Consider the following 18,856-nt stretch of genomic DNA (forward strand, 5'->3'; position numbering starts at 1 on the left):
AGAATCTTATTCTCAGAATTCCGCGTAGTTGGGTACATTCATTAGACACATACACTCTAGTAGGAATGTTAAATACCTCCACACCTGCAATTACCCCGACGGCGATAATCGCGGATAATATTACCTACGGCGACGACGACGTGACATCGGAGCATGCATGCAGCATCTATTATACGCGTCGTTTAAACAAGCCTGATTGTTAATGGTATTTTTATTATTACTAGTTACTGCGTGACTCTTTGCCTCGTGAGTCCTAAATCAATACACTTGCTGCCGTGCCTTTCCACGCAGGCATTTTCGATCGTAGTCACAGCAGCTGATCAGCCATCTCACATTGCAAAGTGAGCACATGACTGTCACCGACGTCGTCGTCGTCACAGTCACATGCCATAATCGAATAGTTTACTAACTATTGCAAGGCTCGTGATCCGGTGCTCTGTATAATTTATAATTCATCCTATAAACCACGTGCTTGGTTAACATGACCTAACGTAACTCATCGTCGGGCTGCCCTAGGCTAGACGGAGTAAACGACTATTGCAGCACTGCATTGCACTGTCTGATCGTCTTTATGGGAAAGCATGAATGGGATTCTATAGAGGGTAAATATGTGTCGGCAAACGAATTGGAAATAACATTTTAAATATTCGCAGTTACACGTATTTGTTTGGAAAATATCCTGTCGCGTAACTAGCTGCTGGTAATTAATATTCCATTACTGATATACCGACTATCAAGATGTAGGAAAACCCCGCGTAATGATCGTTCATCGCGACTAGAATACGTGCGAACTTTGCGAAGAATCGCGATAGCGAAATCGCTGAGCTTAAGAATTGTATGAATGATATTAGAAAATTTATTGATGGATGAAATCGGCGGATTAAATCAAGCGTACATGTGATTCCGATTCGTAACTTAATCCGTGAGGCGTATTTTCAACATCCGGTCGCGATTGCGTCTAGGACTGTATTTCGGTAGATTAAGACTTATATCTATATAGAAGCGGTTGAACTTATAATGCATAGATGCTATAATATATTCGCAGTTCTAAGATGTGCGAATAAGCCTAAGTTTTAATGATTTATATAAACATAAATTCTATGTGAAATAATTACAATCGCAAGCTTATCGAATACGAGAAAGATAACACGTAGCCACAGCTCGACTCTGGATAATATATTGGCTCAATGTCAGATAGCAACGATCCAGATGGAAGAAGATGAGATCTGACCCCAATTGATCACTCGGACAAAGATGATCGGAATCTCTGAAATAACAATTGTTTTTCGCAAATTGTAGGATCGACGTGCGGATATTTGTTATGAAAATTCGCAAGCTCATTACCGAAAGCTTTCATGCTCAATTCGATCACTGATTAATTTCAAAGAAAAAAATCCTCCATCTAAAAAAATCACAAATTTTGCTCGTCGAAATTGAAATGATGACCGATATCATCGAGGAGATTTATTAATGACAGTCTAGGTATTTATTCTTCGTTAGAAATGGCCCTCAGGATATCGTCCTTAGCATTGAGGACTGAGGTTAGGACATGAATTCCCTCTCAGAACACGTACAACGGCTGGTCGTAACCGAAGGATCGCTAAGCGTTGGAGTTGAAGGTCCGCGACGAGGCTTCGGCCGGAAATCTATTAGAGGCACGTGATCTTGACCCAGACCATGATGGGTGTTTCGGGGGAAGACCCATGAGAATTGGACCAAATAGTGTACTCAAATGTGATTTAGACAAATGGGGGAATCTGAGACGAGCAGTAAGTCACGTCGCAGTTGTTACTGTGGAAGAAATCTAACGAGTTACGATTGACGGATGCTTTGAACAGTCAGAAATATCGCATCAATTTTTCTGCAGACATGATTTTTGCATTTTGTCTAACATTTCTAACGACGTTATTGGTATGTATAATTCCAGAGACGATCAAGTAACTTAGGATCGTACTTTTGAGTTCTTCGGCAACAGTTTTTCCTTTACAAAACAAACGCAGGTAGATTACACGAATGTATTACATATTTTTGAGAGACTAGGGTGTGTAGAACGCAGGTAGAAGACACCTGCTTGAGTATTAATAGAAACGTTGACACAATACAAACGACCAGGGTGAACGGCACGATATTGACGCAGTCAAGCGCCAGGCTTAGAGTTTCGTTGTCACGTAGCCAAGAGAACCTTCAATTTCAAAGACATCTAATTAAGACGTTGATTCGCCGAGTGACGAGCGAGTTAAAACCGTTCAAGAGAACCCGCGGGATACACGCAACAGAGTACAAGAATACTTTATACACACGTATAAAGTAGAACGTATAAAACGGTCACGTACGTATTACTGCGATGAAGAGTCGTTTATGGAAATATTTAAGAGTGCACGAAAAGCTCGTGTCGACTCAAGACGTGGTACTTTTTCTTCAAGGTAAGACCTTGCAGGGTACAAAAGTAAGAAAAGAGTAAGAGAGAGAGAAAGAGAGAGAATTGCACGAAATGAAATTCTTCACGGGCGAAGAGCTTACATCAAAGCACAATTCACGATTCTCTTCACTTTTTCCACGGAAGTGTTAAATATCGATTGGCGCCAAAAATTCATACTTTTCGTTAAGTTCGTTGCAAGATAATCGCGGATTGAGTGTTCATCAATTTATTACATTCGTAAGCTGCGAAGTTCTTTTTAAGAAATAAATACACAGATTAAAAAAACTGAAATTATCAACAAAAACTTAAGCATCGATGCTTCATTTGGAATTGTTTTGAAAGTGTTAAAAATATGGTAGATTCCTTCGATTTTACACTGCGGAAGAACATTTTTTAATGTCGTTGAATTGAGTTTCATTTAAAAAAAAAAGTATTTTAATCGATTTGTTTTAAATTAAAGTATTTTCATAGATTGAAATCTACAAAATTTTCAATCCATCTTAAGTGATCTAAAGCGAAGCATCAATTCCTAAGCTTTTCACTCCCATTGCACGATATAATTTTTATATTTCAAGTTATATTTATCTGTGTAGTTTAGGAGTACAACAGACTAATGAACAATGAATTAGCGATGACCTTGTAATAAGATTATTGAGTAAATAGCATAAATTTCTGGCCAAATATTCTCTTCAACCCTCTCCAACGAAATAACAAATGATAATCCTCATCCGTTTCATCCCCTTTCACGATTCTGTTACGAGAGCGTTTATCTGATCCATGGATGTTTGCCAGATATTTGCCATTAGGCATGAATGATGCAAAGGTGGATGCGTCAACGGATAGAGATCCGTGCCGTCACGTTCGAAGTTTGACGTTGAAACCACGCCGCCGTAGTGTTATGTGCACATAAATTAGTCATGCAGTCAGCTTTGGCGTTATCGATGGGTTCTATTTTAGTCCACGGTGAGTTTTAAATAAACAAAAATAAAAAAAAAAAAAATCGATATATATGCATAAAGAGGAATCGCGCGTTAATCGACGATCCGTTTATGGATGTAAATTGGCGGTAATTGGATATATCCACTGTACTATTTATCGGTAAATATTCTCTTTGAACGTGCGAGCTGCACAATTTATACTTAGAAACGTAACATTTCCAATCTAGTGGTAAATATCTAACGGGTGAAAGTTGCGCAATGAATGATTTACGTGTATGTTATACATACAATTAATCGATTACGTCGTCTTCGCTCGATTTTTCGCGATTGTTGATTCCCAGCAATTGTTTCGACTTTCACTGCTGAAGGTATACATTAAGATAACTAATAAATAGAAATTATTGCGAAATAACGGATTAGGATTGCACCTCTCAGTCCGACCTTCACCTCTATTTTTTTCGGTCATCTATTTTGTTCAATGCGATTAATCGCTCTCTGCATCCTCGTGTGCCAATCGCATTTAGACAGTGTGTACTATGCCTTGGACATCAATTTATGGTTAACAGGTTTTTTGCGTAAGAAATTCTTATAAAAATCGTCGGACATATTACAAGCCTTAAGATTGCATATATATGTATAGGGAATTCCCGTCAATCATTCTGGATTGTCTAACGGTAAGCGGTAGACTTTTCTCCTGAGAAAAAAATACGGGTTGATTTTTTCCTCTTTATTTCGCAGTCGACGATACAAGGAAAGCGAAATAAAAACGTACAGAATCACCGCGGCTTTTGCAAGGAGAGTAATAACGAATGCATAAAGAACTGCGGAACTACGAAGAGAAGCTTGGGTTTCATTTGGCGTACGTCTGAAATGGCGAGATTCTTCAAGTGCGGAGGGACTCCAATTAAAACTTTTCTTTCAAAGCTTTTGAAACCGAACGCCGTGACCGTTCTACGCTTGTAGTCGTCGTTTCTCTACTGCAGTCGTTATCACACGATCATATATCCGAAATACCACGGTTATGATCCGGCTCAGATTCGGCACAGGAAGTGATATAAGATTCGGATTCTTTGCTGATCCATTCAATTAGCTATTCGCAAATATATAAAAATTTCGCCAATCTAATGTAGACCGAAAAGCTAGAAGGTCGTTGTGATAATTGGGAATTTTCAAGCTTTTGTACGACAGTTTTATACCATACATTTCATCACGCCTAAATATTTTAAGGAGATTTACGGTAGCGAGTAGATCACACACTCGATACGAATGAAGAACCTCCGAGTTCCAAAATCGAATTTTTTTAAATGTGATTCATGGCTCAGACATTTAGCCGATTTTTATCGATGTAAAAATAATTTTCACGACTACAATTAAGGCAAAATTGCATGAGTAATATTCAGTCAGCAAGACAGGCTGAAATTAGAACGCAATAGTTATAAACGTCGATGTCAATATTTGAGAAGATAGCGAAAATGCTTGGTCCGATAAAATGATGTAAGGCGCGAGCATTTTACTGACAATGCGGCTTAAAGAATTCTCGTCGATTATCCCGAAGTGACGTTATCTAAATTTAAGTCTGGCTCAACTCCCCGTCTGTCCAGTGAGTGTCATTGTCAAGAACTCGTCTCTATCCCTCTCCAAACAATGCCGACAAATACAAAGTGTCTAATGTATTTTTACAGGGAAGCGTATAACGCATTATAGATAAAAAAAAAAAAAAAATTACAAAATGTATACAACTGTTGGGATTATTAATAATTACAATCAAATAACATCTTCAATTGAATTGAATTTAACGCTGTGTACGTTAAGAGGTGATTGACTCTGAATTGATTGTTTATAATGCACTCTCATTGTTAGCCATGATAACGTTATGGTTTTCTTTGCATAATTTTTGCATCGTACACACGACACTCGTTTTAAATACACGCACCTACATAATAAGCTTCTCACTTACAACACGCGGGAAATCCGATCGTCGGATAAACGAGAAGGTATAATGAAAATCGATTGAAAATATAATGCGTCGTGCAGTGAAGAAAAGATCAGTTCGTCGATACTCCTGAAAACGGTGAAAAGTTGCTATACCTACTATCAATGGCAGAGTATAACGCTGGTTCATCTACGATCACTCAGCAGAAAAAATACCGACCAAAGTCCACGACAAACGATGTAATATATATTATAGTTTTGACGATTCACAAAAATATGAGTCAACGATTATATCCGTAGATAAATTGACTCGGAACTATTAACGCGAGTCAATGACGAATTCCGGGCTTTGAATAGAATATTTCATTAGTTTAATTTAAAAAGCTTCTAGTTATTTGAAAAATAAAATTAAGTAATATCTGAACGGCAAATCAGCGTAAAACTTAAGAATGAAATATTAATCAAAAGGTCTGTAAAAACCGAGTTACTCCAGTCCTCGATTTATTACCCACTCATCACAGATAGAATCGATACCATCCCGCAATCGCTGAAATGGTTTTTCGCCATTACGGTCTCGTCACGTAACACAAAGAGAGATAGCGATAAAAGGAGAACGAAGAGCGGATAGTCCGCAAAAAAAGACAAGGAAAAAAAAAAAAAAAATTGAACGGAAATTACCTCGATTTTCAATATAATTGTAGGTCAAGCGCGGTGAGCGATACGGATAAAAACGCAATTCGATCGCTCTCAAAGTATGACTGACAATGAGTGAGGAAAAGGTCGACCGATAAGTTACGCAATATTTCCGATATCCTGACGCAGAAGAAACTGGAATAAAAAAAAAAAAAAAATAAAGAAAAAAAATTTGGCAAAAAAGAAAAACCACAAACGAAAAAAACTCACCTCCGTAAAAGATGAAAGGAAATAAAATATCGACTACTCGTCACGGTTCGTTGGACGGTTTCGTGAGTTTTTACTATTAAAAGTTCGATGTAGGATTTATCAATAGTAAGATATAGCAAACAAGCGTTACTACTGCGCTTTGATCCGAACGTTGTAGGCGAGCGTGGTGGGTCCTTCGAAAAACCGGAAGTGTGTACCGGAACAGCGATTCGTCGCGATCTAATTATCGTCACTTGCTGCTGCTGATTAACACGTAAGAGAACGGTGGAGTATATAACATCTATTGTACACAATATTGGTACAACACATGATATTCTATACGGTTGCCTGTTAGCATGAAAAACTTGAAAGCATTCTAGATGTTGGACAAGGCTAATAAACAAGCGACTAAAGTATACGCAGATCGTAAGATACATGTGCAATTTCCTTTCTTCGTACGTGTCTAAGACCACGTTCTGTAGTTTGAGTAAGTCGATGGCGATTATTTTCCAGAAGTATATAATATTTGCGTAAGATTTACGTCAATTTTGCAAGGATTTATATATTCTGTTGTGTATATATATATTAATCATATCCGTAAGTTTTGTATAAGGATAAAAAGTGACGCTGTGTGGAAATCGAACTTTAATTTATGCTCGTTGAAGAGATTTAGAAGATATTTGAAATCTGGCTTATTGTGCCAGTTGGAGAAAATTAATCTAGAAAAATTTACCCAAACATCATAACGTCGCAGCAAGTCCACTTTATGTTTATATTATTTTTTACATTTCTGTTAGTGAATATGAGAGAAATTTATTTAATTTTAACATCTAAGTTGTCATATCAATATTTAATTTGCAATTTTTTTTGTTTGCATTAAAAGATGGTTAAATCAATCCCAAACTTTTATTCGACTTGCTGGGAAATTTTTTTTTTCTAACCGTGTTTTTTTTTAGTATAAATGTAACAGATTTTACTCTGCATTCCTACAGTTTTCAGTAAAATCTGCTTCGTGATTCCCTCCGTGAATGTAACTTAAATATATTGTTAATGAATAATTGGCAAGACTGCAGGTGTGGATAAATATATGATAGCGAAAAAGGCCGGTTTTTTTGTATCAATCAAAGTGACTCACCAGTCAGGAAAGAGAAGAGAAGCCGCCGCGAGGATGTCGCGAAGTAAAGTCGTCGCTGGAGGAACGTGCGGAAGGATTACGGGGGCAAAAACGCCGCAAACCCCGGCGCCTCGGCCATGCTTAGCTTCGTACCGACCCAGATAGACGGTCAGGTATCCCAGGAGACGATAATGCGAGGGCGGAAGTGTTGCCAGGAGATCCTTCGTCGAGTTTATCCAGCTCTCGTGATCCTTGGCATAGTTTTCTGCAGGCATTAAAGTAGATACGTCGAGGATCGTTTATCATTACAGGTAAATTCCGGGTCGCTGAAAAGCTTCATAAATAATTCATCGTTTGTTCAAAATTTCAGATAAAAAATTCCAAATTTTTAATAATCACGCGTTCAATTTCTTACACAGTAATACGAACTTTGCGGAGTTAGAATAAAGGAAAGAAACAACTGGTTTATTTGTTTTTTTATTTATTTTGAAAAGTGTGAGACGACTCTTGACTCGATATATTACGTATCTGTAATCAGTTTTTGTTATAAAAAAAAAAAAAAAAAAAAAAACGTGTCGCGAGGAATATTTTTTCACATGAAAGACACGCGCTGCAAATATTGGGATCGATTGCTGCAGCGATAATAAGATACGTGTAGAATTGCAGTTTGCAGATATATGCATATAATAAGGTTCGCGTGCTCTCGGGAAACTCGTCTACTTTCTGTCATAATAGGAAGTCTAGAGAAGCTCTCTGAGAAGCCAGGGAAGTTATAACAATAGAAACTTATTATTAGCCAGGCGGAGAATCCTGCAGAGTTCACCTACTTTGCCCTGTTCGCGAGATGAATTATACCTGGTTGAGAGAAGAAAAAAAAAATAACGCGAAGATGGAAGAAGAAAATGGGACAAAATTATTCCGCTCCAAATGCTTCTGCATCTTTATGTTTATAAACGATAGAATTTGCAGTGTAAAAACTTGTTGACAAAACTTTTTGTTTTTTCTTATTTTAACTCAATTATTGCATTGTTTCCAGAATATATTGTACAATTTGTAAACTGTAAAATTGACTGTGTGGACTTTTTGTATGATTCTTATAATCGACGGTTTACTATAAGAAAAACAGAACGTGGGTTAATTCCGTTAAAATATTTACCAATCAAAATCACCGTTCGGACAAACGAGAATAAAATAATAAAATAATATCGTGTTGAATCTATTATAAATTTGCTTTGTAGTAAATTTTTTTCAATTTACGCTGCGAATAACGTTGCCGGTATTTTTTTTTCTCTGTAAAAAAAATTTTCATTCGATCTAAAATTCAAAGAGAAATAAAATTTTGCAGGAATTATAATGCAATTTGCTTCAGCCGCGTTTCATTTTCCGACCTAAAGTGACTCGAGTGAATGAAATTCCCCAGAACGGATCGAGTGATCGGTTATATGTATATATGTACAGTTCAAATATGCACTTCATTCGATTGAAATTGCATTCCATGTTTGCGATTTATTCGTGTTCTGTTCAAATTGAATACTGCATTGAATACAAAGGTATGCCGAGCATCTGGGCGAATCAATTTATGATCAATCCAATCGAGCTGTTTCAGTTCGTTGAATACAAAATATTCATTCGATATGATACGCGTATAGGTTTTGCAACGGAATGTTCCAGTAGGTTCGTATGTTTAAACAATCACATTTCCGGATGGCATTACAAGATCGACGATTCAATTTTTCATTGAAAATATTCTCCGCATACCTACACAATGCAAGGTTATTAAAATACGAATCATTCAACAGAGGTCACAAATTATTATGATATATAATGTATAACTTTTCAAAGTTAAACTGCATGGTAGGTGCATCTATAAAAACGGAGCACCGGAGAGAATTGAACTTTTAATTATTTACGCGAACTTAAAAAAGGTATAAATAAATAAAATAGCGACAGTAAATAGATTTCATTCAATCCGAGAAAACTTTTTATTATAATATGAGAGAGTATGAACAACTTAAATTATAGGTTTAACAGGGCGACGACAATATTGTTAAAATAAAATTCCCTGACTTTTCACGATGTCAAAAAATTCAGGATTTCCTGACGTTTTCCCACAAAACTGATTTTATATTGGCTAGCTTTTATAACCAAAAGCTCGAGAAGTTATTAGCACTTTCTAATTCCATTTTTCCAGGTAAGCGTGACCGGTAATTTGGCGAAGGATCAAATTAACGATATTAAAAAACCAAAAAACGACTCACGTGCGTGGGAAAGAAGAAGACTGCCGACTAGGGTGGAGGGCACAACAGGTTGCGGAAGTTCCTTGAGGTACTGCCTGAGCAGAGTGGCAGCCGTTGGCGGACATCCGGTGCCCTCAAGGTCGGCATCCCCTCGCCTCTCGAAGGCGGCACGGAGCCGTTCGGCAACGCGAGGACTTCCGCCGGACAACCGGAAGACGGTGGAGCTTTGAAATCCGTTGATTTCGATGTAGCTGCACAGCCGGTGGACGACGAACGGGACTCCCGTGTCTTGGTGAGGCTCTACTAGGTCGAGGCGGACACCGAAAACACGGTTCGAACCCCCGGATCTGCCCAGAAGGGAGACTGCGAGGACTCGCTTGACTCTTGCCAGTCGAGATTCGTCCTGAGAATTAGGAGAGAATTATGTAAGGATCAGGCCAGAGTTACGAGGATCGATTATTTGGAGGGAGTTGCCTGGCCGGAACTCGATGTTTTTTCGAGGCGTTTTTTGAAGAAAGAAAATTTATGCCTGTATGATTACGTATTTCGTGATTACTTAGATTTTGTAGAGTGATTACTTGAGAAATTAATTTTACTTTGATTGAGTGACTTCTTTTTGATTTCTAAGATTTTAACTGAATTCTTAAGACTACAAAAGAGATTTTTGTGATCCTAAATCATTTCTCATATTAATGCATGTTTTAATATTATCGATTTCAGTGTGATTTCGGAGATTAAAAAATGATTTCGAATGACACCTCGATCTGTTCGGTTAAACACTCCTTGTGTTTTTTTCATCAATTCACATCGTCCTAAATTTGTTTAATATTTTTTTGTCATAAAAATCTTGAAAGAACAGATAAATTAATCGTGGTACAAATTAAGAAGATTCATTGGTTAAAATTTTCATTTTGAAGATCGCTGGCAAGTCGACGGTGAAAATTAACAATAAAACATTTAAAAATCACTGACTTTTCCTCTTTCGACTGTGACGTTAGAAAAATTTTATTTCTACGAAGGTAAAACCAACGCGAGCATTGACCTTTCGTCGAGCGTTGCGTGTTATCGATTACGTGTAGCTTCTCCGCCGCGAAAAGATAATGAGAAAAGTGTAATTACGTTTATTTATAGCCCCAGTTTATATAAGATTCACAATTTGTAATATTGTATCAGTAATAGCTAAACTTGGAGGAGAATCACACTGTGCGGCGTTGTACGAGAACCTTCTTTCGATTGGGGGGGGGGGGGGGGGGGGGGGGGATCTGATGTTTCTATTCTGGGATAAATGAAGATGATATTTTCTCCGAAAACATGAATTACAGGCCGAATAACCGCGCGGCTTTCTGCAGCTGGTTGCAAAAAAAAAACTCAGCTAACCTGCACGATCAGGCAAACTCTGTTTAACTCAATTATTTCCAGTTGATACTGGAACTCGCGTATGTAACAATTATAACAATGGTTGTATACTAAATTGCTAAAAATAGTTTCTAACAGTAGAAGGCCATTTACTCAGGCTTATATACGGCTCGTCAGCTTTTACCATGCGATGAATAATTCGGTGAATATAACGTTTCTCCAGATGGTATGTATTAATTAAAAACCCACGTCGAAAGTTCTCGGAGGGAATAATTATTAAAGACCGCAATTATACTGCAGTTCTAACGCGTCGTAGTTTTATTGCCGAGAAATGCAGAACGTAACCGTTATATTTCGCGTGATGACATTATGCACATGGCACGTGCCATGCGTTTATTTTTTATTGTTTCATTCACTAATTCGTTTATTCATTCATTCATTCATTCGTACGTTTCTGTCCTTGCGATTTCCTAAATTCTGAGACGAACGAATAAAGAAATAGGTAAAAATAATTCAAATATAGACTCGATTAAATGCATAAAAGTTGGAAAAAAATTGGCAGTCTGATAAAAAAAGGCGAAAGATAAAATCTTTCATACGCTACAGAGATTCTGGAAACTCTATATTATGCCTATTTCACGCGATTCCACGAATGGTCACCAATTCTACTTATTCCCGCGGAATTATTTACGTGGAATAAAATTTTTTGTGATTAAAAATAATAAAGTAAATCATCAGGAATATTAACCTTTACAGGAAACTCGAGCAGACTGTGAATGAAACTGAAAAGTTTAAATCCTTGGTTCCCAAAGTTAGGGGCTTTCTTTTAGCTCATGATTGTAAATTTATCGTCGATTGTAGATTTATCGAAACTGTGGTCTGATTATTTGCGAAGTAATGTACAATTAGACGCGGAGCACGAATCGCCGAGAAAGATCGAGAATAACAATTTAACGGATCCGCATGACGATTATACCAAGTTGAAAGTTGAGCTCGTAAATTGAGTGTTTTTCGATGTATCGTATTATACGCAGATTGTACAGGCGATGCAAGAAAATGCAACAGGACAGAAAAACAAGGAAGGAAAAAAGATAAAAAAGAGGAAAATTCGATGCCTTCCGACCGTTGGAGGCGTAGTTAAGTAAAATTACAGGGCGGTCACAAATTTTTGGAAAGAAAAAATTTCCTGACATCTCCAGGTTTTCCAGCACCTAAAGCATAGTTTTCCCTGACATTTTCTCCGTTCTAGCAAGTTACCAAAACCCGAATCGTTTAGCTTATAAACTCTATATTCGGTTAAAATTCAATTCGAATCGAAAAAAAAAATATAATGTCCAAAAAATTCAGTTTGCGCTAATTTGTTTCTAGATAAGAAAAAAAAAGTAAACTAGTAACCTGAAAAAATCATTTCTAATAGCCATGATAGAAAATCCAAATCGTTTAGGTTATAAACTCTATATTCGGTTAAAATTCAATTCGAATCGAAAAAAAAAATATAACGTCCAAAAAATTCAGTTTGCGCTAATTTGTTTCTAGATAAAAAAAAAGTAAACTAGTAACCTGAAGAAATCATTTTTAATTGCCATGATAAAATACTGATATTTTAAATATTTTCTACGACCAAATTAAAAATATCCTAACAATTCCAGGTTTTCCAGGTTCTCCACGTTTGTGGCTACCCTGAATTACAGAGTCATTATGATACGCCGACATGTCGATTCGGTATTAAACTCTAAATACAAGAGCAAACGCATTAGCGGTTGGGAATTAAAATGTGATCCCTACACGATGACTCGCGGATGGAACTGAACGCCTCACGCGTGCGTAGCTAATTTCAATTTAGTTAATTACACCCACCGATGCGGCATGATGAACAGCAATTTCCATACCCTTGATGCTTGATTACTTGATACACGTAGCGTGGTTAGCGTATAGCTTCGGTGAGAATAAATTCCTGCACTCACCTTGTCGTGGGCTTGCCTCGAGCGCGTTGGGCTTGCTGGCGATGCATGGTTATGGTGATGGTGGTGATGGTGGTTATGGTTGTGGTGGTTGCTGTGGTGGTGATGATGAAGAGTATCCTGCTGGGGTCGTCTCATCCCACTACGCCGGCACCGCGACCCACCGCCGCACTGTGGATCAGAAGTGAGAAAACTCATGATTGAGGATCGCTTCATGATCCTTCCAGGATCGTCAAATTCAGATTTAGGTCCTTCGCTCTCATCTCGCATGCCTTTTGCTCGAATTCGCACCGACAATTGGCCAGACTACGCTACAGTTCTTAGCTATTCGCATTTTTTTTACCATGTATATAACTGAAAATTTTTATTCTCAATACAAAATGAGCATAATTTTCGTAACTGTAATCAGAAAATCTAGTACGTGTTAATTACCACCATATTTCATTATGGACAAAGAGATTTAACGTTGTGATGACTGGAAAATACCGTATTCACAACTGTAATTACGAAGTGTAATTATCTGTACTACATTTACTTATTCCAATTCCAAGAATATTTAAACCCGTTTTACTAAAAGATTTTCTAATGAATATAAAACAAATAAAATTTTCCTCAGTGTACAGTAGTGAAAAACTTATACCTATAACATCGGAATATTGTCAACTGTCATTTATCTGAATGTAATTGTGACCTGTAATTGACCGTGTAATAACCGTGCAATTATAATTAACGATCGACATAAGTTTTTTTTGCCAAATTTTTCATTTTCATTAATATATCATTGTAATCTGAAGCCAAAAGAGTGTCACTGAATGGTCCTGAGCCAGTTCATCATGTCCAACACTCTCCAATGAAACGTGAAATTAAAATGAGAGATGACGCGGTTCCTTCCTTACAGGTTCATCTGATACTTTTTTTCATATGTCGTGTTATGAATATGATTCAGCCTTTCTCTCGTTAGTTGCAACGAAGCGGAACAAGAATATAATTTTTCCTGCTGTTGAAACAATCTCTTTGTGCAGCGTGTAAAGATTTCCAAGATTATGTATGTCAAAACAAAACAAAACAAAAAAAAACAAAAAAAAAAAAAAGGAAAAAAGAAAAGTATGTTACACGTATAGCAAATGAAAAGTATAAAAATATTCGTCGAAGTAATGCGCGGTGTTGTCGACCTGAGTGATATATACGTTCAGTGACTGTTAAACCAGAACTTCCAGGCCGAATTACGTAACAAGTGGAAATATTCCATGCGATGGTGGACGGTGGATTTCCGATCGTTGCGGTAAGCGATAAATTCGAAAGCATAAGAACGTCATGGATAAAAAAGAAAAAGAAAGAATAAGATTGATGCTGATTTAGCTGCTTTGTACGATCCGTTAGCAGAACGCGTTTATACTTTGCAATGCTTGTTTATGGTCGATGGGTGATTTTTATTTATTATTTTTGTTATTAGATATTTTATTTTTTTCTCGTACCAATTAACCGAAGAGGAATCGCGAAATTACTTTCAGAGGACTGTATTTAAAGACGTTTTATGCGTCACAGGTCACAGGAATATATTTAATAATTTTATGTTAGTAGGCCAAATTATTTAATGGGACAAGGATGATTCAATATTGAAAAAGAAACAAGGGAGATGCAGATTCATTGCCAGCTACTTTTACAATGAATTTTTTTTTTCAAATTCAATATTTTGAAGTATGTAATGTAAAAGGGCAAAGAATGGATTCTCAGTAATTGATCTGCACCGTGAAGTTGCAGATGAAAAGTAAAAGGATAAAAATGAAAAAAATCACGATTCAAAGAAGGAACGAAAAAGACAAAACACATTTGCAACGATACGTAAATTTCATCAAGCAAATAAGACGGGGGAGAGTGAATTCAACCATAGTTTAATTCTTCCTAGAAAAAAAATCTTTTCGATATATCAGAAGAAATACTTACGATGCGAATATATCTATGTATAGCGCCGTATGCGAAGCAATCAATTTTCCATCATGCATGGATAATATATGATGAAAAGGGAGCACCGGTCGACCGAGTATGCGAAATAAACGGGCTTTGAGGATATCAGCTGTGTATGCGCACAGTTTATGTACAATATATATACACATGTTGTATGTATAAGTATAATATAACGCAAGGGACGAAGGTAAACGAAGCCCGTCAACGTCGACGTGGCGTTATGACGACGTTACGTATCGCGGGCGAGCGGCAATTTATAGAATAAATCCGAACCAGCGTAATTCGGATGATGATAAATTTATCAAATTTACGCTGTCGACCGATTGGTGAAATTGTATAATCGCCGGACGCGACGCAACGTACGTACGTCCACCCACGTTTAACTACATAATCACGCGCAACCTGCAGGCAGGCAATATTTGCCTGAGAACCCTGACCTTAATTTGCACCTTGGAATTATTATTGCCGATCTCATAACCAGCGGGAATATATACATATATAAGGTAGAAGGTATAAGGTTGTACAATGATATATAAGAGCACCTCGACGATCATTTGCTAGGCGAGTAAAATTAACTGTCGTTAAATTATTTATATAGGTAGGAAGGTATATTTAATACCTATTCTTCGGGGCAGTTCGTTAATTATTAGTTATTGTTTGTATAATTGCACGATTGTTATTCGCCGGTAAAACAAGAACGAGGAATGCAGTGCTATAATCACAGGATAACTGGTCATTACACTTTTAGAATCTATTTCTACTGCTTATTTTTCATCTTAAGGATCCTTGATCCTATTTCACACTTTACCGCTGCTTCGTTTTTTCGCAGCGAAACGAGCTGTGGACTTGACAATAACTCGCTTCAGAATCGTTATAGAATCGTAATTCGAGCATTTAATTGCATTTGCATCACAGCGATTCGCATTGCGGTCTAACTCTCTCAATATTTTGGCCTTAATTTTGTTACTCATGGGTTATCGGGATCGCTAATAACGAGTCTGACGTCAGAATTTGATCATTTCTAAATCGAAGTTGGAAGATCCGATACGGCGGTTGTAAAATTGGAAAACTATAAAAATTTGATGATTCTGGGCGAAGCTTGTTACTCGAGTTTTTTTTTTTTTTTTTTTTTACTTTATCTTTGATCACGATACCCGAAGTACCAAGAATATTTAAGGTCGTAAAATAAATTGCGACAAGGCTAGTAAATGTAAATTTGTCAAGTGGGACGCTGAGGATTCAACGGTGACCAAGAGGGTTAAAATCCGGACTTGTCATCGACGAGCATAGCCACAACACTCGTTATAGCCAAGAAATCAGCCGCAGGCTTCGACGTCCATATAATAAAATAAAATGAAATTGGCAATAAAGCGACATGCCTGCGTACATATATCGGAGTCTGAGACTTTATAATTCGAACGATTTTGCACCGTATAATCGGTGATCGGTGATCGGTAATCGGCGAATGCAGGCGCCGCGTCGCCTCAAGGCAACGCCGTTGTCCCACATCGCTCCTTTTATTTCACACACTGACACTCTCTGCATATCGTGCACAGCAAATGATGCATATGTGTGTAAGGAGCAAAATAATAAGGAGGGAGCGCCGAATGACTCATTCGATTTCTGAATGGAATTTCCCCACAACTTACCCGCGTAGCCTTTCGTATATTCGAGTACACCTACTTTGTATATATGGATTCGGTCACGTGTGGCCTTATGGACGACTGCCGGCAATCGAATATGTGCGACTGGCTACCTGAACCCGGTGTGATTGAACGCTAACTGCTGCATCAGGTCACCTCGTTGCGGTGCCAAAATAATTAGAATTCCATGAACACGTAGCTGATGTGTTGTGGCTTGTATTATTAGCTGGTTGAAATTTGATCCGAGCAACGATGGGCAAGCTTGTTGGGGTGATTGTATGAATATTCGGGTGTTTCGGGAAGAAATAAGTCACGATTTTCCACCATGACATACCCTAAAAAGTTTGTTTATCTTTAAATATATATAGATTTTGTGAAAATATGATCGTTCTGGGTTATATGTGCAGGAAGATCGCTTTCGTTTGATTTTTACTGTTTTTTGAATTTGTGAAGAAACAAGTTATAGAGTTTCAATAATTATTTCGCTTCTGTCATTTATATTCAAGCCAAAGATCACGATCCGTAACAAAAAAATATATCGACCGGGAATTTTATTCTCCTAAATTAAGAGTTCATATTAAATTATAACTATTTTATGAGATTGAATTAATGATGAAAAAGTCGTCAGATCAACTTCTCGAACATCAACTGAAGACTTAAGATAACAAGTGTGTAATCTTCTTTGTGACGTAAATTGATACTGTGATTGATTTAAGTAACGAAAAAAATTCTTTATTTGCGTGACTTGATGGATTAAAAAAAATTGTCAGAGCGATCTTGCACATAACGAATCTCTCTTTTATCCTAATCAAAACTTTTTAGGGGGTGCCTACAATATTCTACCTGGTTACAATATTCTAAAACATTTTTTACTTCCAGATCTAGCAGGGATGCTGCTAACAGTTGATGAGCCGAGAATATTCTAATTGTTATTGGCTAAGAATTTACAAGGGTAGGAGGGTCCGAAAATTTTATTGTTTTCTAATTTGTTCTGGTTGGTGAAAGTGCTTTCTTCGAACGTGCGTGTCTAAGCTTCTCGATAAATGATTTGAGAGGTCCTGCTCCTGCGAAATCTATGGTTAGTAATAACGGTTCGCTTCCTTTTAGAATTTTTAGCTCCTGCCTATAGATAAATATATAGAAATAATCTAAGTGTATAATTTTCCTTCATTTATGTCATCATCTGTCTGCATTCGTTCAAAGCTGAATTTCAAATTTCTCTATAAATGTATTTTAGTCCAATACATGATATATCGATGACCGATTATACGATACATATCGGGTTAAGTTGGTCTAGAAAAAAATTTAATAATTTCTTTTACCCAAAGTTTAATCGTGATCAAGAACATATAGAAACTCGTTGGAACTACACATATACAAGCGGAAAAAAATTCAGGAGATTGAATTACTTCGAGAAGTTTGAAAGTTTCATTGAATGTCGATTGCAAATTCACATCGTGTTATAAAGTTAACGAAACTCGAATGAATCGTTATATTAGAATTTCACTGCAAAATTCTCACAACTCCGTGATAGCGCAAATGCCTTTAAACCCAAAATTTCTTCGCTTAATTCAATTTCCATGAATAATAACTTGAAGTAATCACGTTCACGGAATATTTCTCTTATCTTATTTACGGATGTATAATACTACACGTATAAATAATACAGCAGGCGCCTAAAAGATTCCGTGTAATAGGATACGCTGGTTTATACGTATCGTCTCAGGAGATTGCGCTTTGAAAAAATACGCGTAAGAATCGCATCAGACTTGAAGAAACAGGCATGCATTTGTGTGAGCACGTAGCTCAAAGAATTATAAAGCAGGTTATGTAGCTGAAGTATTACATGGCTGATACATCCATGCGAATTATACTCACAATACACTCTCTCGCGACTCTCCACAGGTTGAAATATCCTAAGTTCAGTCTGGCAGCTGCCCGGCACAGCAACGGTCTTCCTTTTCCTTTTCCTTTTCCTTCCCTTTCCTTTCCTTCTTCCGTTCCTCTTCCCTCTTCAAAGTGTATCTTCTTTGTATGTTTTATTTTTTTTTTTATATATGCGCGTGTTTCTTTTTCACGTAACGCGATGTTGATATCCGTAGATGTATATATATATATATAATGTATAGTCGTGCACAGTAGCTTTTCTTCTTTCAGTGGTAATGATTATTATTTAAAAAAAAAAATTGCAAACTACCTACACTATACGATTTGTGTTTGGTATAATACGATATTTTATAATTATTCAGTAAAACTTGGTAAAAAGCTATTTTGCGGTGGGTCTCGTCTATTTGATTTTGTTTTTTCTTTCCACGATTATGATTATTATTATTATTAATATTATTGTTATATTATTTTGATTATTATTATTATTAAGGTTATTATTATACTCTGATAATTACATGCACA

General features: G+C 36.9%; 1 protein-coding gene across 1 annotated transcript in view; it reads right to left on the bottom strand.

Moving 5' to 3' along the window:
• Window positions 1–18,488, bottom strand: part of LOC124415920 (protein FAM13A) — a 38,942-nt gene extending 20,454 nt beyond the window's left edge. Inside the window, exons 1-4 of the mRNA XM_046896650.1 lie at window positions 18,326–18,488; window positions 12,843–13,010; window positions 9,544–9,925; window positions 7,307–7,550 (exon numbers count right to left, since the gene is read on the bottom strand). Of these exons, the coding sequence (XP_046752606.1) occupies window positions 7,307–7,550; window positions 9,544–9,925; window positions 12,843–12,977 (761 nt within the window). The 5' untranslated portion in view covers window positions 12,978–13,010; window positions 18,326–18,488. The remainder of the gene's footprint in view (window positions 1–7,306; window positions 7,551–9,543; window positions 9,926–12,842; window positions 13,011–18,325) is intronic.
• Between the last annotated feature and the right edge of the window lie 368 nt (window positions 18,489–18,856).

Source organism: Diprion similis, chromosome 2 (genome assembly GCF_021155765.1).
Source record: "Diprion similis isolate iyDipSimi1 chromosome 2, iyDipSimi1.1, whole genome shotgun sequence".
Lineage (NCBI taxonomy): Eukaryota > Metazoa > Arthropoda > Insecta > Hymenoptera > Diprionidae > Diprion > Diprion similis.